The sequence below is a fragment of the Diadema antillarum genome, unplaced genomic scaffold (genome assembly GCF_040938485.1).
Source record: "Diadema antillarum isolate AM-2024a unplaced genomic scaffold, OU_Dant_1.0 seq00001916_RagTag, whole genome shotgun sequence".
Classification (NCBI taxonomy): Eukaryota; Metazoa; Echinodermata; class Echinoidea; order Diadematoida; family Diadematidae; genus Diadema; species Diadema antillarum.
This window is the reverse complement of record NW_027272579.1, coordinates 170,375-186,307: the sequence shown is the minus strand read 5'-3', so window position 1 is coordinate 186,307 and position 15,933 is coordinate 170,375. Positions and strand designations below refer to the sequence as shown.

The following is a 15,933-nucleotide window of genomic DNA, read 5'->3' as shown; positions in this document are numbered from 1 at the left end:
ATGCGGATTTATCTGAATCTTTGCATTAAAAAAGTTTAAGCTTTTGTCATATAGTGTAATATTCATCTATACAACATATATACAGAATTATAAGGATACCTCACTGTTCTAACAACAGAAATGTTTCATTTTCTTGTTTTATTCTATTTACCTTTTTTTAACCCTGCATGGTATCATGAATATAAGTCTGTATGTGATATTGAATGTAAAAATCATACTTTCATTTCACTACAAAGCAGTTTACTTTAAAATTTTTCTCATTTTTGACAGAAGTGGTCACATTTAATCATACACATCTATATGGTTATGTAAGACAAGATAGCTCATCAATCTATAGAATGTATTGCCATTGTTATAACACCTAGGGTAATTAGTACTCTTTGACTGTAAAACATTTTTATTGAGCAACAATCAACTGATTTCCACAATTAATATTACCTAAAACTAATCTCAGTGAATATGAAGGGCAGTTTCATCTAACCAATATAATCAGGTAAAGCTATCTATCACTGTGACTTGTTCAATATGCCTGTTTGCCCTTGCATATAATAAAAAACAGAGGCCTGCTGTATTAAGACTCCAATCCCTTGCTGTTCTAATAAAAGAGAAGCCTTTTATGCCACACAAGAGCAACTCACGTTTTTTCCACCAGGAATGATTCCCTCCATGGCTCTTTGCCAACATATTTCCACTTTTTGCTCTTTCTTGCAACCTTGTAGCTTTGCAGAGAGAAAAACAAGGACATGCAGTATCAGTGACACAGTTGTAGTAATCCAGGGTAATTTGACAGGAACCAACAAAGAAACATTTTTCACATTCCAGTGTGATGTTTGCCCTTGACTGTGGTATGTAATAAGGCTGTCATTTCAGGTGTGCTTCAGTTGCTGAGAGATCAAACATATTCCAGCCCATGTACGCTGTGAGAAAATTAATTTGTTACATTATTTCATCCACAGATATGTACAATTGGATAAGTATTGCCTTGAACATTATTAAAGCACAAGTGTTTCTGGCCTTTATAATGTAAAAATGCTGCTCTGAGAATACTGTAACACCTCTGCCACATACAGGAGTGAGTTGCACAGCCATATCATAAAAAAATGTGACCGGAATGTTTATATGTATATGAATTTTCCACGTGTTGGACTTCGAAAGTTATAATAATTTATTATAAGAAGAATGAGTCTCAAATACGCTATCTGTGGATCTGACAAGAAGGTTTTTATTCACAAAATTTTCAACCTGCCTCGGGCCTACACTACACTGACGAATAAGGCCCGAAAATTTAGTGAATCGTGTTGGATCTACAGATGGTGAATAAATACACACACCTTGACTCGACTTTCAATCTTCAGGACACAACCCCAAAATTATTATTGATTTCTATGGCACCAGTCCTTTTCTTTCTCAATTTTCAATGTGGACTCTGTGCAGTGTGACAATAACCTCCATTGAAAGGGTAATGTCATGACATTGTTACTCTTCTAAACATTGTGACTTTCCAATCAACACAACTGTCAAAACTTTCATACATTTATGAGATATATTTCATTCAATGATTTTTGTTTTCATACTTCTCAATGACAAAATGCATCAAATATAATGAAATATAGTGATATATGATATCCAGCTTGGATGTAGAAAAAAAAATATTACTAGTATAGAATATGATGGTCAATATATTAAAATTGAATCTAAGTGAAAATGCCAGAGAAATCAGATTATGAAGAAATATCTTAATGAAATGACGTACTTCTGAAATATCTTTGAATACTCTGCAATCATTTTTTTTCCAGTCTTGTGATACAACAAAATCAGATCAAGACTAAGTCTAATAAAAAGTGTGTACCTCTGACATCACAGGCCCACTTCATAAAGAATATAATGTGCATTAATTATTGTTACTGTATCAGCATTTAAATGCTAATAACTGATTTGTTGGTATTGTCATTACTTAAATACAATCATTTTAGTTTACAATGATTGCAGACATCTTGAAAATAGGACCTTATTTATAACTTACTTTGAAGCAGGTTTGAATAATTTCATGATTGACATTCCATCCATGTGAGGTGGGATGCTGACCCCTGCCATGTGCAGAATGGTAGGAGCCAGGTCTATATTTAGCACAATGTTTGGGACCCTGGAATAAGTAAAAGAAATGATAGGAGCAGCTTCAGTATATGTCAACATAAGATTGGTCAAAAATAAAATTAAAGACAAATCATTAGTACTGATAATTACAAAACAGAGTTTTATTACCAGTAATAGTACAAAATGCAGTTATCAAACATGTATCTGCACTTTCAAACTTGTTTGAAGCTCAATTTTCTATTCTATATGAGCACTGTACTCAGTAATTGAGAAGTACCTTCATCCCAAGACAATGAAGACTTCACTGTGAGGTATGTCAGTATATGCAAATTGTCAGATGAGTCAAATTGTCTCATCAATTTATCCACTTGAATATCAACCATCAATTACAAGTTCTGATTTGATGCGTTATTACGGAAGAAAACATCATTTAGTGTTTGTACTGCTTATGAATGAATATCAACTCAAATGTCTGAAAGAGTTTTTTCCTGTCTTTATGTGAAATCAATTAACTCAAGGAAAACTCAGAAGAAACATCAAGATCACAGTGCCCTTAAAATCATGTGCATAGGATGCAAAAACACATTTAGAAGGCACACGGATTACATAATCAAATTTATCTGCTTTTAGGATAACATCAAAGAGTAGAAAATATCCTTTATCTTACTGGATTCCTTCTGGTATTTCTGGCCCCCTGATGTAGAAAGGAACTCTGATGTCTGTGTCATATGCATTGGACTTTCCCTTGACCATGTTGAACTGTCCAAGGTGGTAGCCATGGTCAGATGTCATCAGAATGTATGTGTTGTCCAGCTCTCCAAGTAAATCAAGTTCTCTGCAAAGCTAAGATGATAATATATCACTTCAAACATATTTTCCTTTCACTACAATTTAACAAAGTTCAAGTAAACTCATTCATATTCCCCTTCAAATACTGAGTTGTTGTTGATGAAATACAAACCACTTTAAATGCTTATGACCTGAGCTGTCAGATGCTATCAAAGTGGAAATTGAACACACTTATATTATCTTGTTATATTACAGGCAGTTTTCCTTTTTCTCTTTCATTAGATGGAGAAAAAAAGATAGCACCTTTCTGACACAAAAATATGCTATAAATTGCATTGTGTTGGAATCAGCATCAGACCTTGACGAAATATATACCTCACTGGAATAAAATGAATACTTAGTCTTTTGCCTTACTGTCAGAACAACTTTTAAAATACAACTTAGAAAAAAAAAATTATTAATGTGACTACCACACATCATTCAAAATCTACAGGATGAAGTGATATTAGAAATGATAATCTAGCATACTATTCTGGCCGATATCTTGCCTGTGTTGCATTGTTCACCATGAAATGTCTTAAGAGGCAACAAATTTTACGCCCAAAGGTGGTTCATATTCGCATGTGGGAAAAAAAAAATATCTCATACTACGAAATTCCTTTGAGAGCACAGCTGTTTGCTGGTATAACACGGCAATTAGCTATAGAGTGTTGTCAGGAGAAATCCATTCTTCATATACAATTTAGGAATTCACTGAGAAAAAAAGGTCTTCTATTCAGAATGCATTTTCAGTGCATTCATTTATAGAAGAAAAAATATGAAATTGTATCTCATAATGTGCTTATGACCAGTCCCTTGTTGGCAACTTTAGCCTGTAACAAGACCTTCACACAGGCATGCCTGTAGTATGCTTGCTTTTATGCTATTTTTTTTTTTATAATTGTAAAACCCTTGTTTACAATGCTAAGCAGTCTTGTTTGCATGTAATTCAAACCCCCTCTGCTAACATTTGGCCTTTGTGTTGTAGCCACCCATTTTGTAAGCATATTTAGCCTACAATAGCATTTCTGCAGGTGTACCCAGGTGAAGCAAGTAAAACTTGTTACTTTAACAGAGCAGCTTATCATCCTGAAATTTTATTCCTTAACCCATTCCCTCCATTTTGTACAGAACTACTACAGTCTTGGCATGGGTAGTATGATACTCTTGCAATACCCCAATGAATACTTCTCTCCCACCACACATCGGCTTGTGAAACTTGCAAAGGTGCCAATCACTTAGTATCTGAGACTCAACACACATGAAATAACAAATTTACCACGTACAAACTCGCCCGTAAATACTAGCCCTGGCTTAGTTTCAAGTTTCAAGAATCTAAAATCTATTCAGTGGATTTCCTGTATTTGCAAGGAACAAACTTGCTTTCCAGACACCAGCCAAATCCATTGTCATACAAAGTGCTCCATTCTCCTAAATCCTTTCTGTAATACAAAATTGCAAGTTAACTGAGTTCCTCTAAAAAGCCGCAAAAGAAAAAAAAAACTGAGGCCTTTTTCTTTGTGCACACAGGTTGCATTCATTCTTGCTCCTGTATACCACCAACTTTATAATAGTACAGAGAAGTGGAAATCATGAAAAACAGTGGCAAATGAGAAACTGGTGAGTAGAATAATAGAATCTTGTTAGATATAATTGCTGCAACCAAAAAAAAAAAATCTAAATTTCAAGCAATCAAAAAATGTAATTTACTCATCATCTATATAACATATGTGACCCGCTACAACAAAATGATCCTAAAGTCGGGCGAGGTCGATTGTTTGAAAATTGCATGACACAATTCCCTAATCTTTCTGCTTTAAATTGATATATAACACGTCTTATAAAAATAATCGGCTGCGGAGATATCGATGTTTAAAAGAGAGCATCTCAAGACGTCTGAGAAATCACTGTTTCGAGAAAAGCGCCCTAAAAGTTCTCCTTGCGACGCAATCACAATCAAGAGACACGCAAGTCAGTATTCACCTCCGGACAATAGAAGTTAAGCCCTAGCAACCCCCGAAATGCTCATTAAAACACAGCGTCGGCGGTCTCCTCACCGACCAATCAATGACCAGGATGTCAGGAGAAGCGGCTAGGCACAGCGCAACCCGCCTGCACGCACCAGTCGACTGGGCAGTGTGCGAGCTTCACGCTTCGGTTAGCGGCAAGCAGCAAACTGACCAATGGGATCACTCTGGTCGTTGTTAGGGGCGGAGCCTATGTGTGGCGCTCAATCCAAATGTTCGAACCAGTTTCTGCTTCGTTGAAACGCCAAAAAAACATGGCCCAGAAAAACGCTATTTTTGGTCTTTCCTTTCATCATTTTGCTTCAAAATTTCGACAGATGATAGAAGACATGTCAGACTCTAATAATATGTCAAATTCAGAAAATCGTAAGTTTTGACCAATTTTGATGCTCTAACTTCAAACTCGATTTTCACGGCTTCGATCGTGCGCGACTTTAGGACCATTTTGTTGTAGCGGGTCACATATTTTCTGACTCTCTGCCATTATACTACTTTCTGGAAGAACATGCCTTTTGAAACCTTTCAGATCCATGCTTCTCAAATTTTTTCAACCTGAAGCCCATTTTGGCTCCAATGATTTATTTTCAAGGCACAGTCATATTGGATATGAATCTTTTTATCTAATTTTTTGGCTGACATCACAGCCCACTGGTTGAGAAGTGCGGTTGTAGATCTAGGGTATACCCTAGATCTACAACCGCACTTCTTAACAAAGAAAGTGTACTTGGGGCACTCCAACAAACAGACTCACTTATACTAATGATGATAACATAATGTTATGAAACATCTAAAACTTGGGGACTTAATTTCAAATAACAATAATCTATAACACATTTTTTTTTTCAGTGAATGACTACAGTAACAAAGCAAGGCAGTATTTCCCCACAAATAATGTTCAGTTTCCTGCTCTGCAGAAATGATTTAGAATGATCCTTAACTTGCATTTACACTGTATATGACAATTGTCTCAAACGTGTCTGTTGTCTATTGAATCACTTCATATTCTACAGTCCTGCAGTGCCTTGAAAGATTGTTTTTATGTCTTTCTGAATTGCAATGGATGTATACAGGTCCTGAGGTTTGAAATACTGGTACCAGTTTGTACTGTTGTAGCTTTCATATCACAGAAAGTAAACTGCCCTCTGTATGACAGGATGACTTGATTTCTATTCTCTTTTATGTTGCCAATGTCAGACTCCACTTGTGCATTTTGTCTTATTCTTATGTTTCAAATTTTTCAGAATCACTGATCATATATATATTTCACAGATTATTGAAGAATGTATTGAATACTGGTCATTCATTTTCATATGTAATGAGGCTCCTCAGTCATCACAATTACATAAAACTCTTCATGGAAAAAATTTGTCAAATTCCTTTAATAGACAGTTGACAGGGAATGAACCCCTCGAAGGGTTGTAGTGGTGAAAATTAGGAAGAAATCAACTGCCACCATTGATCACTTCCACACTTTCATTACAGAGAGTCCTTCACTGATACTGTACCACTTGTAAATTCGCAACAATTTGCTGATGAATGCGGGAGGGAGGGAGATGGCTGATCATTCTGGACACTCTTAACTGTTGGAATCCTGTGTGAGAGATTCAGGCATATTTTCCCATCAAGTTGATATATGCCTTCAATCCCAGAATCTCATCATCCTTCAACAATGCATTTCCTGATCCAATCATGGTCAAACTGATTGAACTGATTTTTAATATCAAACTGCAATCTAGTCAGACACTGTTAGATTCGTATGAGAGTGACTAGTCTATATGAGGAGAAAGGTGTGTACGTTCACCCTGTTTTGTAATTAGCTGTTAAACAGAGACAACATATTGATAGCCAGTTATTGCATATTACACATGGATGTGTGGAGTGAAGTATATTTTGATGAGATGCATTTCCATTAAAAGTAGTGTTTTGTTTTGAGGTTGTATACTACAGAAAACAACAAATATACGCTTTAGTGTATACCAGTGTACTAGGCATGACCCTGTGTGAAGGTAACAACTCAACAAATTTGTGTGATTTCCTCTCCAATATGTTCAATTTAACAGTGCTGAAGGTTCCATATTATTCCTTCCCTGAGTTTATTCAACCACTTTGTATGCTGTGTCCACATGCATATTTTGTTAGGTTGTTAGGGAGTATTTTTTCTCTTTCCTAAAATTACAGCAGCTGCTACTGGCGAACTTTGATAAATGTTCAGTAACATGTTAGCTACAGATCACAAGTAACATATTTTCTCTCACCAAATGGTCTTATTAGATGAATTACTTTTATAGATAATTTAACCTGTTTTGATACCAAACCTCTGTTGCAAGTTATTGATATGTAAGCCTACTTCCACGTATATTACGTTTTGCTTACATCACGGCATGTTTATAAATCCCACATATTTTTACGTGAAGATTTTTCATATGCCCCCAATTTCCATCAAGTAAAAAAATAGAAGAGAGAAAAAGATGAATAACTATCAGTGACTTACTACTCATATACTTTGTTTCTCTACTTTGATAGTATGCCCCTGAGATGTGGGCCTGCTGAATTTGATTAAACTTGATTCATACCTTGGCCATGAGAAAATACTATCCTTGCAGCAATGAATTTCCCTCTTGGTAGTTACAGCAAAATAACATGATGCAAATGCATTCTTGTATCTGATGTCAGTTTTTTTTTTTACCAGTGCACAGTGCATGATCTTGAAGCAAACGAGTGATATTTAATGACTTGAACTCAAGAGAGATTAGTGGTTTCTATACATCAAAATATCATCACGACAAGGAGCAACTGACAAGTAGATAACTTTCTTTCACTTAAAAGATTTGTGCTACAATCACACTTTTCATCCTTTCTCTCACAATATAAGCATTATGAAATCATGTTCTCCATTCCCTTCTAACTCAGTGAATTTTTTGTTTTTGTTTTTTGGTCCTTTGCTTCTGTTAGCCAGAGAACAGCAGCAGACACCGTGGGGTCAAAGCCCCCTGATGTTGCAGGTCAAATCTCTGGCGAGTCCTTGTCATTTAGGTCAGTTGTGAGGTCATTGAGTCTGGCTCACTACTAACATCAAGGTAGAGTGCTGTCCATGTCCATCACTGTCACTGACAGAAATATGATCTCAGAATTGGGACAACACACCACACCAGCCAGATACTGAAGTCTTTAGTACATTGCTTGTCTTTAATAGTTTTCTTATTGAATGATGTCACTCTGTCTTGAGATAATAACAAAAATTCATAGAAGTATGCCTGTACTCCTTTGCACATCTTCCCATTTGTATGAAAACAAATCCTTTTAGGGCTGTTTAGTAGTCTATGTCCAGATATTCATGCAAACTGCTAATGTAACAAATTAGAAAAACTGACCTAAAGCCTTGAATGTAGGTTATTGAACCAGAGGGAAAAAATAAGAAGTGCACCTGTTCCAAATTATACTGAGATGCCAATTTCAAAAGGGATTTGTAACTAGCCAGAGTAGCAAATATCTTACTGCTTCGTGTATGTAAATCTATAGTCCAAACTATTACCCTTTTCCCTATACACACGATAAAAAAAAAAACTTTTCATGAGCTCCTTTCCTTGCTGAAAGGCTATCCGCAGGAATTCCACAAGCTCAAGTTTCGTCCATAATGCCATTGACAGCATATCATTCAGGTCATAATGAGTGAATAATGACTAAGATTCATTGTAAAAATCTCTTTTGTTTTGCCGCAAAGGTCACTAGTCTTCACACACAGGTAAATATAGCTAGATGGTCCCAATCCCATTCCCTTCCCCAACCACCCCTCCCCTCCCCCCCTCCCCCCCCCCCCCAAAAAAAAAAAATGAAATCTGCAATTACTGGAAACGAGCTGGTTGTCACACCTTCATATTTGGCACATTCTTTTGCTGTGCACAATCACAGAAGACAATCCATCCCTTGGGAGAAAATGAAAATGTGCACTTTTCAATTTCCACCCTGAATTTCCCAGTGGTACAGGTCATTTGCCATGTGAGGACAACAATAGCCTTTGCTATTATCATCTCCTTGGTAGAAATGACTGTCTTGACGATTGGGAAGATCTCCAGTTTGGGCTGCCTTAGCAAATAAAGGCTGGCCTCTTAGTCTTAAAGCTGAAGTGGATAGAGGTATAGGCATCAAAGTACTAACTAGATTAAAGCAACTGTTATTCAAAGCTAGAGGAGAAAAGAAAATCTTCATTTTTTTTTCTTCTACTTGACAACTCTCAAAAATAATTTTCAGTCCATCGAAAAATGGTCTTCATGAATAAGTAGCAGTCTTTACAGACATAAGAATATACCGGTAGCTTTATTTGCATGAAAATCCTCTATTGGACAAGTCGTCTATATAGACAGGTCACATGTAATAAAGTTTGACAGCACTAGGGCTACTTCTACTATTTCTGCTACTACACTACTTCCACTACTGCATTGTATTATCTTCTGCTTCTATTTCTTCTATTCGTACTGTTGCTATTATCATACTTCAATCAACTTTTTCTTTATTATCATCATATCTTTCACTTCTACTATACTACTACTACTGATTCTACTACTACTACTACTACTACTACTACTACTACTACTACTACTACTACTATTACTACTACTAGCTACTACTAGCTACTACTACTACTACTACTACTACTACTACTACTACTACTACTACTACTACTACTACTACTACCACTACTATTTTACTACTATTACAACTACTACTACAACCACTCCTACTATTCTACTTCCATTTCCTTTAGCTGTTGGAAAGCCACCAATTCCAAACTGATATGGTTATGGATGCAAATGCAAATCATGTGAATAACCCTTACTGTACTTTTGCCAATTGGTACAGCTATCTACAAACTAATTGTCAATAGAGATCATTTAATCTAATCTAATCTAATCTCTACTGTGTCACCATGGCCTTTCTGCTGGACTGAGGCACATACAGCTTCATCCCAGTGGGCTAGTTTGCTGATCTACCACTAGGTCAAATTTGGATGGATTAATGAGTGCTTACAAAAAAGCTTTGCAAGATAAGCTGACTGGCTGGATGTATAAAGGGTTAAGGGAAAATGAGAAGCCCACCTTCTCGATGGCATCATCGACAGACAAGAGTGTTATGAGCCTTTTCCTCTGTAAGGCATCTGTGAAATCTTTCTCAACATCAGTCAGCTGCTCAGCACGGCGGATGATCCAGTGCTTATCATCATTTGGTCCATAGTTCCAGGCTGGGGTTCTGTGGGGCAAATGGGAAATGAAAGAATAAACCTTTTGACTATCCACATGTAACTGATGCCATTGGTGAGATAGGAAGCTAAAGCATACTTTTCATACAGTATTTGCACCTCTCAGACTCTACCTGTGATAATATACACATACATTAAAAGACCTTACTTCATTTAGATGCACAATAAACCAATTGCTATCTTGTGTAATTCTTCAATACTAATACTGAGTTTTCAGAACTGCAACCCTATTCCTAAGTGGCACGTAACTACGGCTCTAAATGGATGACTGGAGTAGCTCTTGTACATTGTTTATGGGGATTTTATGAATAGCAATTTTATGCTGTAATAATCATTGAGCTGATGCTATCAAAAATTATCACTCATCCTGTGCAGAATATGCAAATTATTGCTTTTTATGAGGCCAACAGCATACAAAGAAAATCAAGGCACAATGTTCATTCATTCCCCTCCCCCTTTCAAAGTATAATCATTGTCATTCCCATCTATTCTAAGAACTTCTACAGAAGAGGCTTATTTCGCTATAGCTTTTATTGCCTGTGAAACTTGCTGCCAAACAGACTGACTTATTCCATGTCTTCTAACCCTAACAGATATTACAAATATTCATTTTCTGTTAGATTTTATCAATTTCCCTTTGTATTTTCGGTGTAATATATTTTCCCTTCAAACTACCGAATCTCTTGTCTATCTGATGTCATCCAACAAATGCTTTATAATTTTCTGTTTTCTATATCAGTTGAAAGCACTTAGAACATTTTCTATTAGTGCTACAACAAAGTTACAACACAGAATTTTTTCTCCTGCCATTTCTCCAGCCACTACCACTTATGGCACAGCAAAGAAAGTGTCCCGACATCACGTAGTGCAGGCAAAACACAAGTAAATGAATGAATAACATTCCCTTAACATGGAGGATTTGCCACGCTTTACAGCTCAGATTCCCTCCAATTATGTGTTGATTGTTGCCATTGGCAACAGCGCCATGTGCTCTGGTAGAATCAGTGAGTTGAGCGCTAGATGTAATTTGATCTAACTGCATATGATTTAAGAAAAAAATCACATGGCAGACAATAAAAAGGCAAACTCCCAATGCTTTCACTGATCTGATGTCATGGAGCTATAAATGGTATTGCAGTTAGAGGAAACCATATATTTTGGCTGCAATTTACTTTCACTGAAATATTGAATTGAGCACATTTGTAGGTGCAGTCATTGAGAAAGAATGGGGAAAATATCACCTCATTACTTTTATACAGAGTTTCATTGCATTAACATGGCGACAAGTCTGGGGTATTTTTAGCAGTAATGCTTTGGTATAACTTTTGTCAACAAAACTCTTTGACAGTGTTTGAATTGACTACTCATCAGTCATAATAAGTAATCTGAGAAGCCAAGAACCTTTCATTTTCAGTCTTAAGAAAGACAACAAATGCATACACACACAAAATGACATATAATAGCAAGACCTCTCAACTCTAAATCAACATTACATTACATGCAAAACTGTTTTTGCACACTGTATGAAATAAAAAGTGTGTTGGCACAGTTTTCAAAATTTATGTGATCTAGTCAATCCCTCAAATGGAAATGCTATTTTTTTTTTATTACTAAGGTACATATTAGAACTCATTACTGACACAAGATGTGACAAAAAACTGCAACAAACCTATTTCTTGTCCAGACTGTTACCCTGTGATGCTTTAGGGATTCTACCATGGAAGGCATTCTATATGAGGCAGACCATGTGCAATGTATTTTAGTTTTGTTCTCGCTGTAGGAATCCCGAGTGTCATATAGTGCAATTCAAATCATTGGTGTTAAAAATTATCAATTCTTTGATTCTTTTATGAAATTTAAAGTTTAGTACTATTTTCTAGAAGATAACTTCAAACATGACACAGCATTGCCTTTGAATGGATGCCTTTTTTTTCTTTCTTTTTTTAGCAAGAATTACCTCAGATTCATTTACACATTTTGTTTCATTTCCTGCTTATTGAGTTCAAATTGACTAATATCCCTGCAGACCAGAAAGTCCTCATCTAGACATTTTTAAATTGAGCCAGTGAGTGCTATCAATGGAAAGTCTGGTGGTAGTATGAACAGAGATTATGGTTTACATGGCTATAAATTGGCTTGCCATGCAAAAGCTCATTAGAAGGCTACAAAGGAGCAAAGTTGTCACAGAGGATAAACTTATACATTTATCATTGTTTCTTACACTGACAGAAAAGACTGCTAGTGTAACATTATCTAAAATAACTTAAAACACCATAAGTTACATAGGGAGTCAAACTTCATGGGTGTTGTTTTTCTATCTTATTTACAGGATTTGGTTTTCTGGGGGTGGGTGGGATATTCTGTGTCACAGTAGGGACCAGTTGGTGGGGATCAAACTGAGGAATGCAAAGTGGTAGAAATTTACAAATACCAGGGGAAAAGAAATGGAAAATTGTCTTCAAATGGCATTACAACAAATTGATAAATTAAAAACATTTGTGTTTCTCAAAGTGAAAAAAATGCACCCTTATTGATTGATTAATACATGGCTTCTTGGTTTGTCAGTAAAGTAGATTCAATGTATTCTAGTCAACTTTAATTCCAGTTTTCTTACATTTTGGTTAAAAGGCCCTGTTTACCTTTGGAAACAGTGATTCAAAAAATTTTCAAGATATGGCATTTAATGTATATGTGTAGGTCTGTTGTCCCACAAAACATCCTATCATATAAAATTATTGCAATGAAGCCTAAAATATAAGGAGATATCTGCATTTTTCTCAATAAACCATAACTGTAGATGGTTTAGTCTGGAAACATTTTTATCATAACTATCATTCACATTTTGTATATTCAACAACACTTAACATCGATTTTACTAATTCTAATTTCTACAGTGATTGTTTCTATCCCTAACTCACATTTTAAAACTATTTTAAAGCACTAATGCTGGGTTTTTGTTTCACCTGCAAATATAGGTTTTCCCATTCATTTTCAAACTTTTTTCATTCAATTTCACAAATTTTTACTTCAATTTCGTTGCAGGATGTCGGGAATAGGCCAATATTACTTTCAAATTCGTCTTTCGTCGTTCATTTTCAAATAAAGTCCATTCAATTTAGTCATTTGGCATACATTTTCGTCATTTACAGTTCAAATTCGTCAGTCTCACTCGCAGCACTCAAAACAGCAGGATCGATTTCGTCTTTTGTCAATCATTTTCGTTAAATTTTCATTCATATTCGTCTCATATCTCTATCTGGTGTGATTTTCCAGTCATTCATGTATTTTTTTCTGTAACCGCTCACATTTTATATTCAGGAGTTAACATACACACAAGTGTCCCCCCCCCCCCCCCTATACACACACAGAACCACACATACAGACACACACGATTTCTAGGCAAACATGATTAAAGACAAAATTTAAGTGTAGAATTGTAGCCTGTTTAATGTCAAAGAATGGATAACATAATCATGTTTGCTGCTTTCTAGGGTACAAAATTTAGAGTTTGCTTCATGGATCATGAAGCGAAAACCTGAAATTTACGAGTTAAAGTTAAAAATATGACATTGACATACTGTCCTGGGTTATGACTTTTGACTGTCGTTTATCCTTCAATCAATTTTGGTTGGCAGTCATGTTTTTCGTGTGTATTGTTCAAGCAAATGGTTAGGGAATAATGTGTAATGATACAATTTACGAGAGAAAGTAAAAATATGTCGGCTTAAAGTTGGTTCACCATCAAAATAAACAATCGACAACATCTGACTAATTTGAATGAAAAATTCATGAAATTGTGTGAACAAAAATGAATTTGATCTTCACATTCTGCGATCCGTCAGCGGGAGAGATGAATTTGAATGACAATTGACGATTCTGAATGCTATGTGTTCGAAAATGTTTGACGAAAAACAAATTACAACAACAATTGACGAAATTGAAGTTAGGATTTGCGTTCCACGTGCTTCTCGGGACAAAAGTGAATAATAAATCTTTGAAATTGAATGACAAAAGTGCGAAAATGGATGGGAAAACCTATAGTAAATTGTGCCTTTAATACATTTATCTGTGTATGTTTACAAGTCTTTCCACAGGAAAATGTGCATCATCCCACCTATTAATTCTTCTTATCCAGAACTTCTCTACTGTCTACAACTCCAAGGGAAACTTGTGGTATCACAATCAGAAGTCAACCATCTTAAAGCTTCCAACAAAATGCACTGTAACAAAATAGTAGGAAACAGAAGAGAGTTGATGCTGGAGGCACAGTGGTAGGATGGGTGTATTTCTCTGAACAGTTGCAACGTCAAAGTTGGTATTGTGACAACCTGCTTTTGTTGGGTAAAACAATGGCAGTAAGAGTAAATGTTCTGTGAAGTTGAAATTAATACCATTTTATCACAACCACAGAGATTGCCAACAGGTCCAAGTTTGTACCAAAGTTAGTGAGTTGAGAAACAAGTTGAGTTCAGAGTGCTGGAAATGGGCATTTTCTGACAGGTCAACCCTTGTAGTATCTGATTTTTTTTTTCAATTATGTCAGGTAATCGCTTAACCTGTGGTATCTTTACAACCTTGCAATATCACCCACTCAATATTAAAAAAAAATGTTTAAACAACTACACAACACAATTAACCAAACTGTATAATCTTATGTATGTGTTTTATATCCTTATTCATGTGCAGTAATTTCATTCTCCAAGCTAACTTTCAGGATCTCTTTATAAACATAAACCATTCTTAAGAGATATCTGTCACTAGTAGGCTTACAAGTTATACACCAACACATGCACAACCATGTTAGTGCTAAGCGCACATTCCATTAGCTTTCAGGGAAAGTCCTAAACTTGTATGCACAGATATCAGCTTGCAAGATTATCTCAAAAATGAAAATGCACTCAACAAAGATGATAGGGAAGCAAAGAAGTCAAACAACACTAAAGGCAAATTAGTGCAGGTCAGATTTTCTGCTGAAGCACATATCAACTGCAACACTTGAGATATTTCTATACCCAGCCTAGCTTGCTCAGCTTCCGTATACAGCCAGAGGAAAACACACAATTTCTTTGAGGCCAATATATTGATGTAGGAAAATCACAAATCAGTGTACTATATAGTCTCCAAGAGGCCCAAGTGTTGGGCACTGCTTAAGGTGACTGTGTAGATGGTGCCCAAGAGGACGATACACATTGGTTTGTAAAACAGAAACACATTAAACCAGGAAACAGGGTGAACTATTAAACACTAGCACACCATCTTGTTTTCTACCAAAGGTCATATGTGACCGTGCACCTCAAAACGAACATAAAGTCGCACACACTGATTTTGCGTGAGGACTGAAAATAAGTGAAATGGGTCAACCTAGCGGAACTTGACTTTTTCATATTTTCTGAAAGAGCGGGTCTTTTTTTACATTACGCTAAAATTTGGTATCATAAAACGGGCAGGAAAGTGTGTTTTTTTAGCAGTTTATCTCAAACATTTTTGGTAGAATTGTGTGATTAGGTGTGTCTTTAGAATCCCCTTTTCATTTTTGAAAAATCTTGTCCACACTCTTCACTTTCAACTCTAATAACTTTTAAAAGGATAGTGCTACTTCTTTGAAAGTTGGCACTAATTATGGACAGAATGTGTGAATGAGGCATGCTTAATTTCAGTTTAATCTGATAATCCCTTCATTGTTGTTACTCTGGTGGTTTACTTTCTGTTTTTTGTCCATTCATCGCGCAG

General features: G+C 35.9%; 1 protein-coding gene across 2 annotated transcripts in view; it reads right to left on the bottom strand.

Annotated features, from left to right (window-relative positions):
* The window catches only part of LOC139713159 (extracellular sulfatase Sulf-1-like), a 98,473-nt gene that overhangs the window by 15,833 nt on the left and 66,707 nt on the right, over nt 1-15,933 (bottom strand). For both annotated transcript variants that reach the window (XR_011709624.1, XM_071624908.1), the window contains exons 6-9: nt 10,043-10,193; nt 2,762-2,937; nt 2,024-2,143; nt 639-719 (exon numbers count right to left, since the gene is read on the bottom strand). Coding sequence is in view for 1 of the 2 variants with exons in the window: in XM_071624908.1 (XP_071481009.1) it covers nt 639-719; nt 2,024-2,143; nt 2,762-2,937; nt 10,043-10,193 (528 nt within the window). In the remaining variant the exon portion in view is untranslated. The remainder of the gene's footprint in view (nt 1-638; nt 720-2,023; nt 2,144-2,761; nt 2,938-10,042; nt 10,194-15,933) is intronic.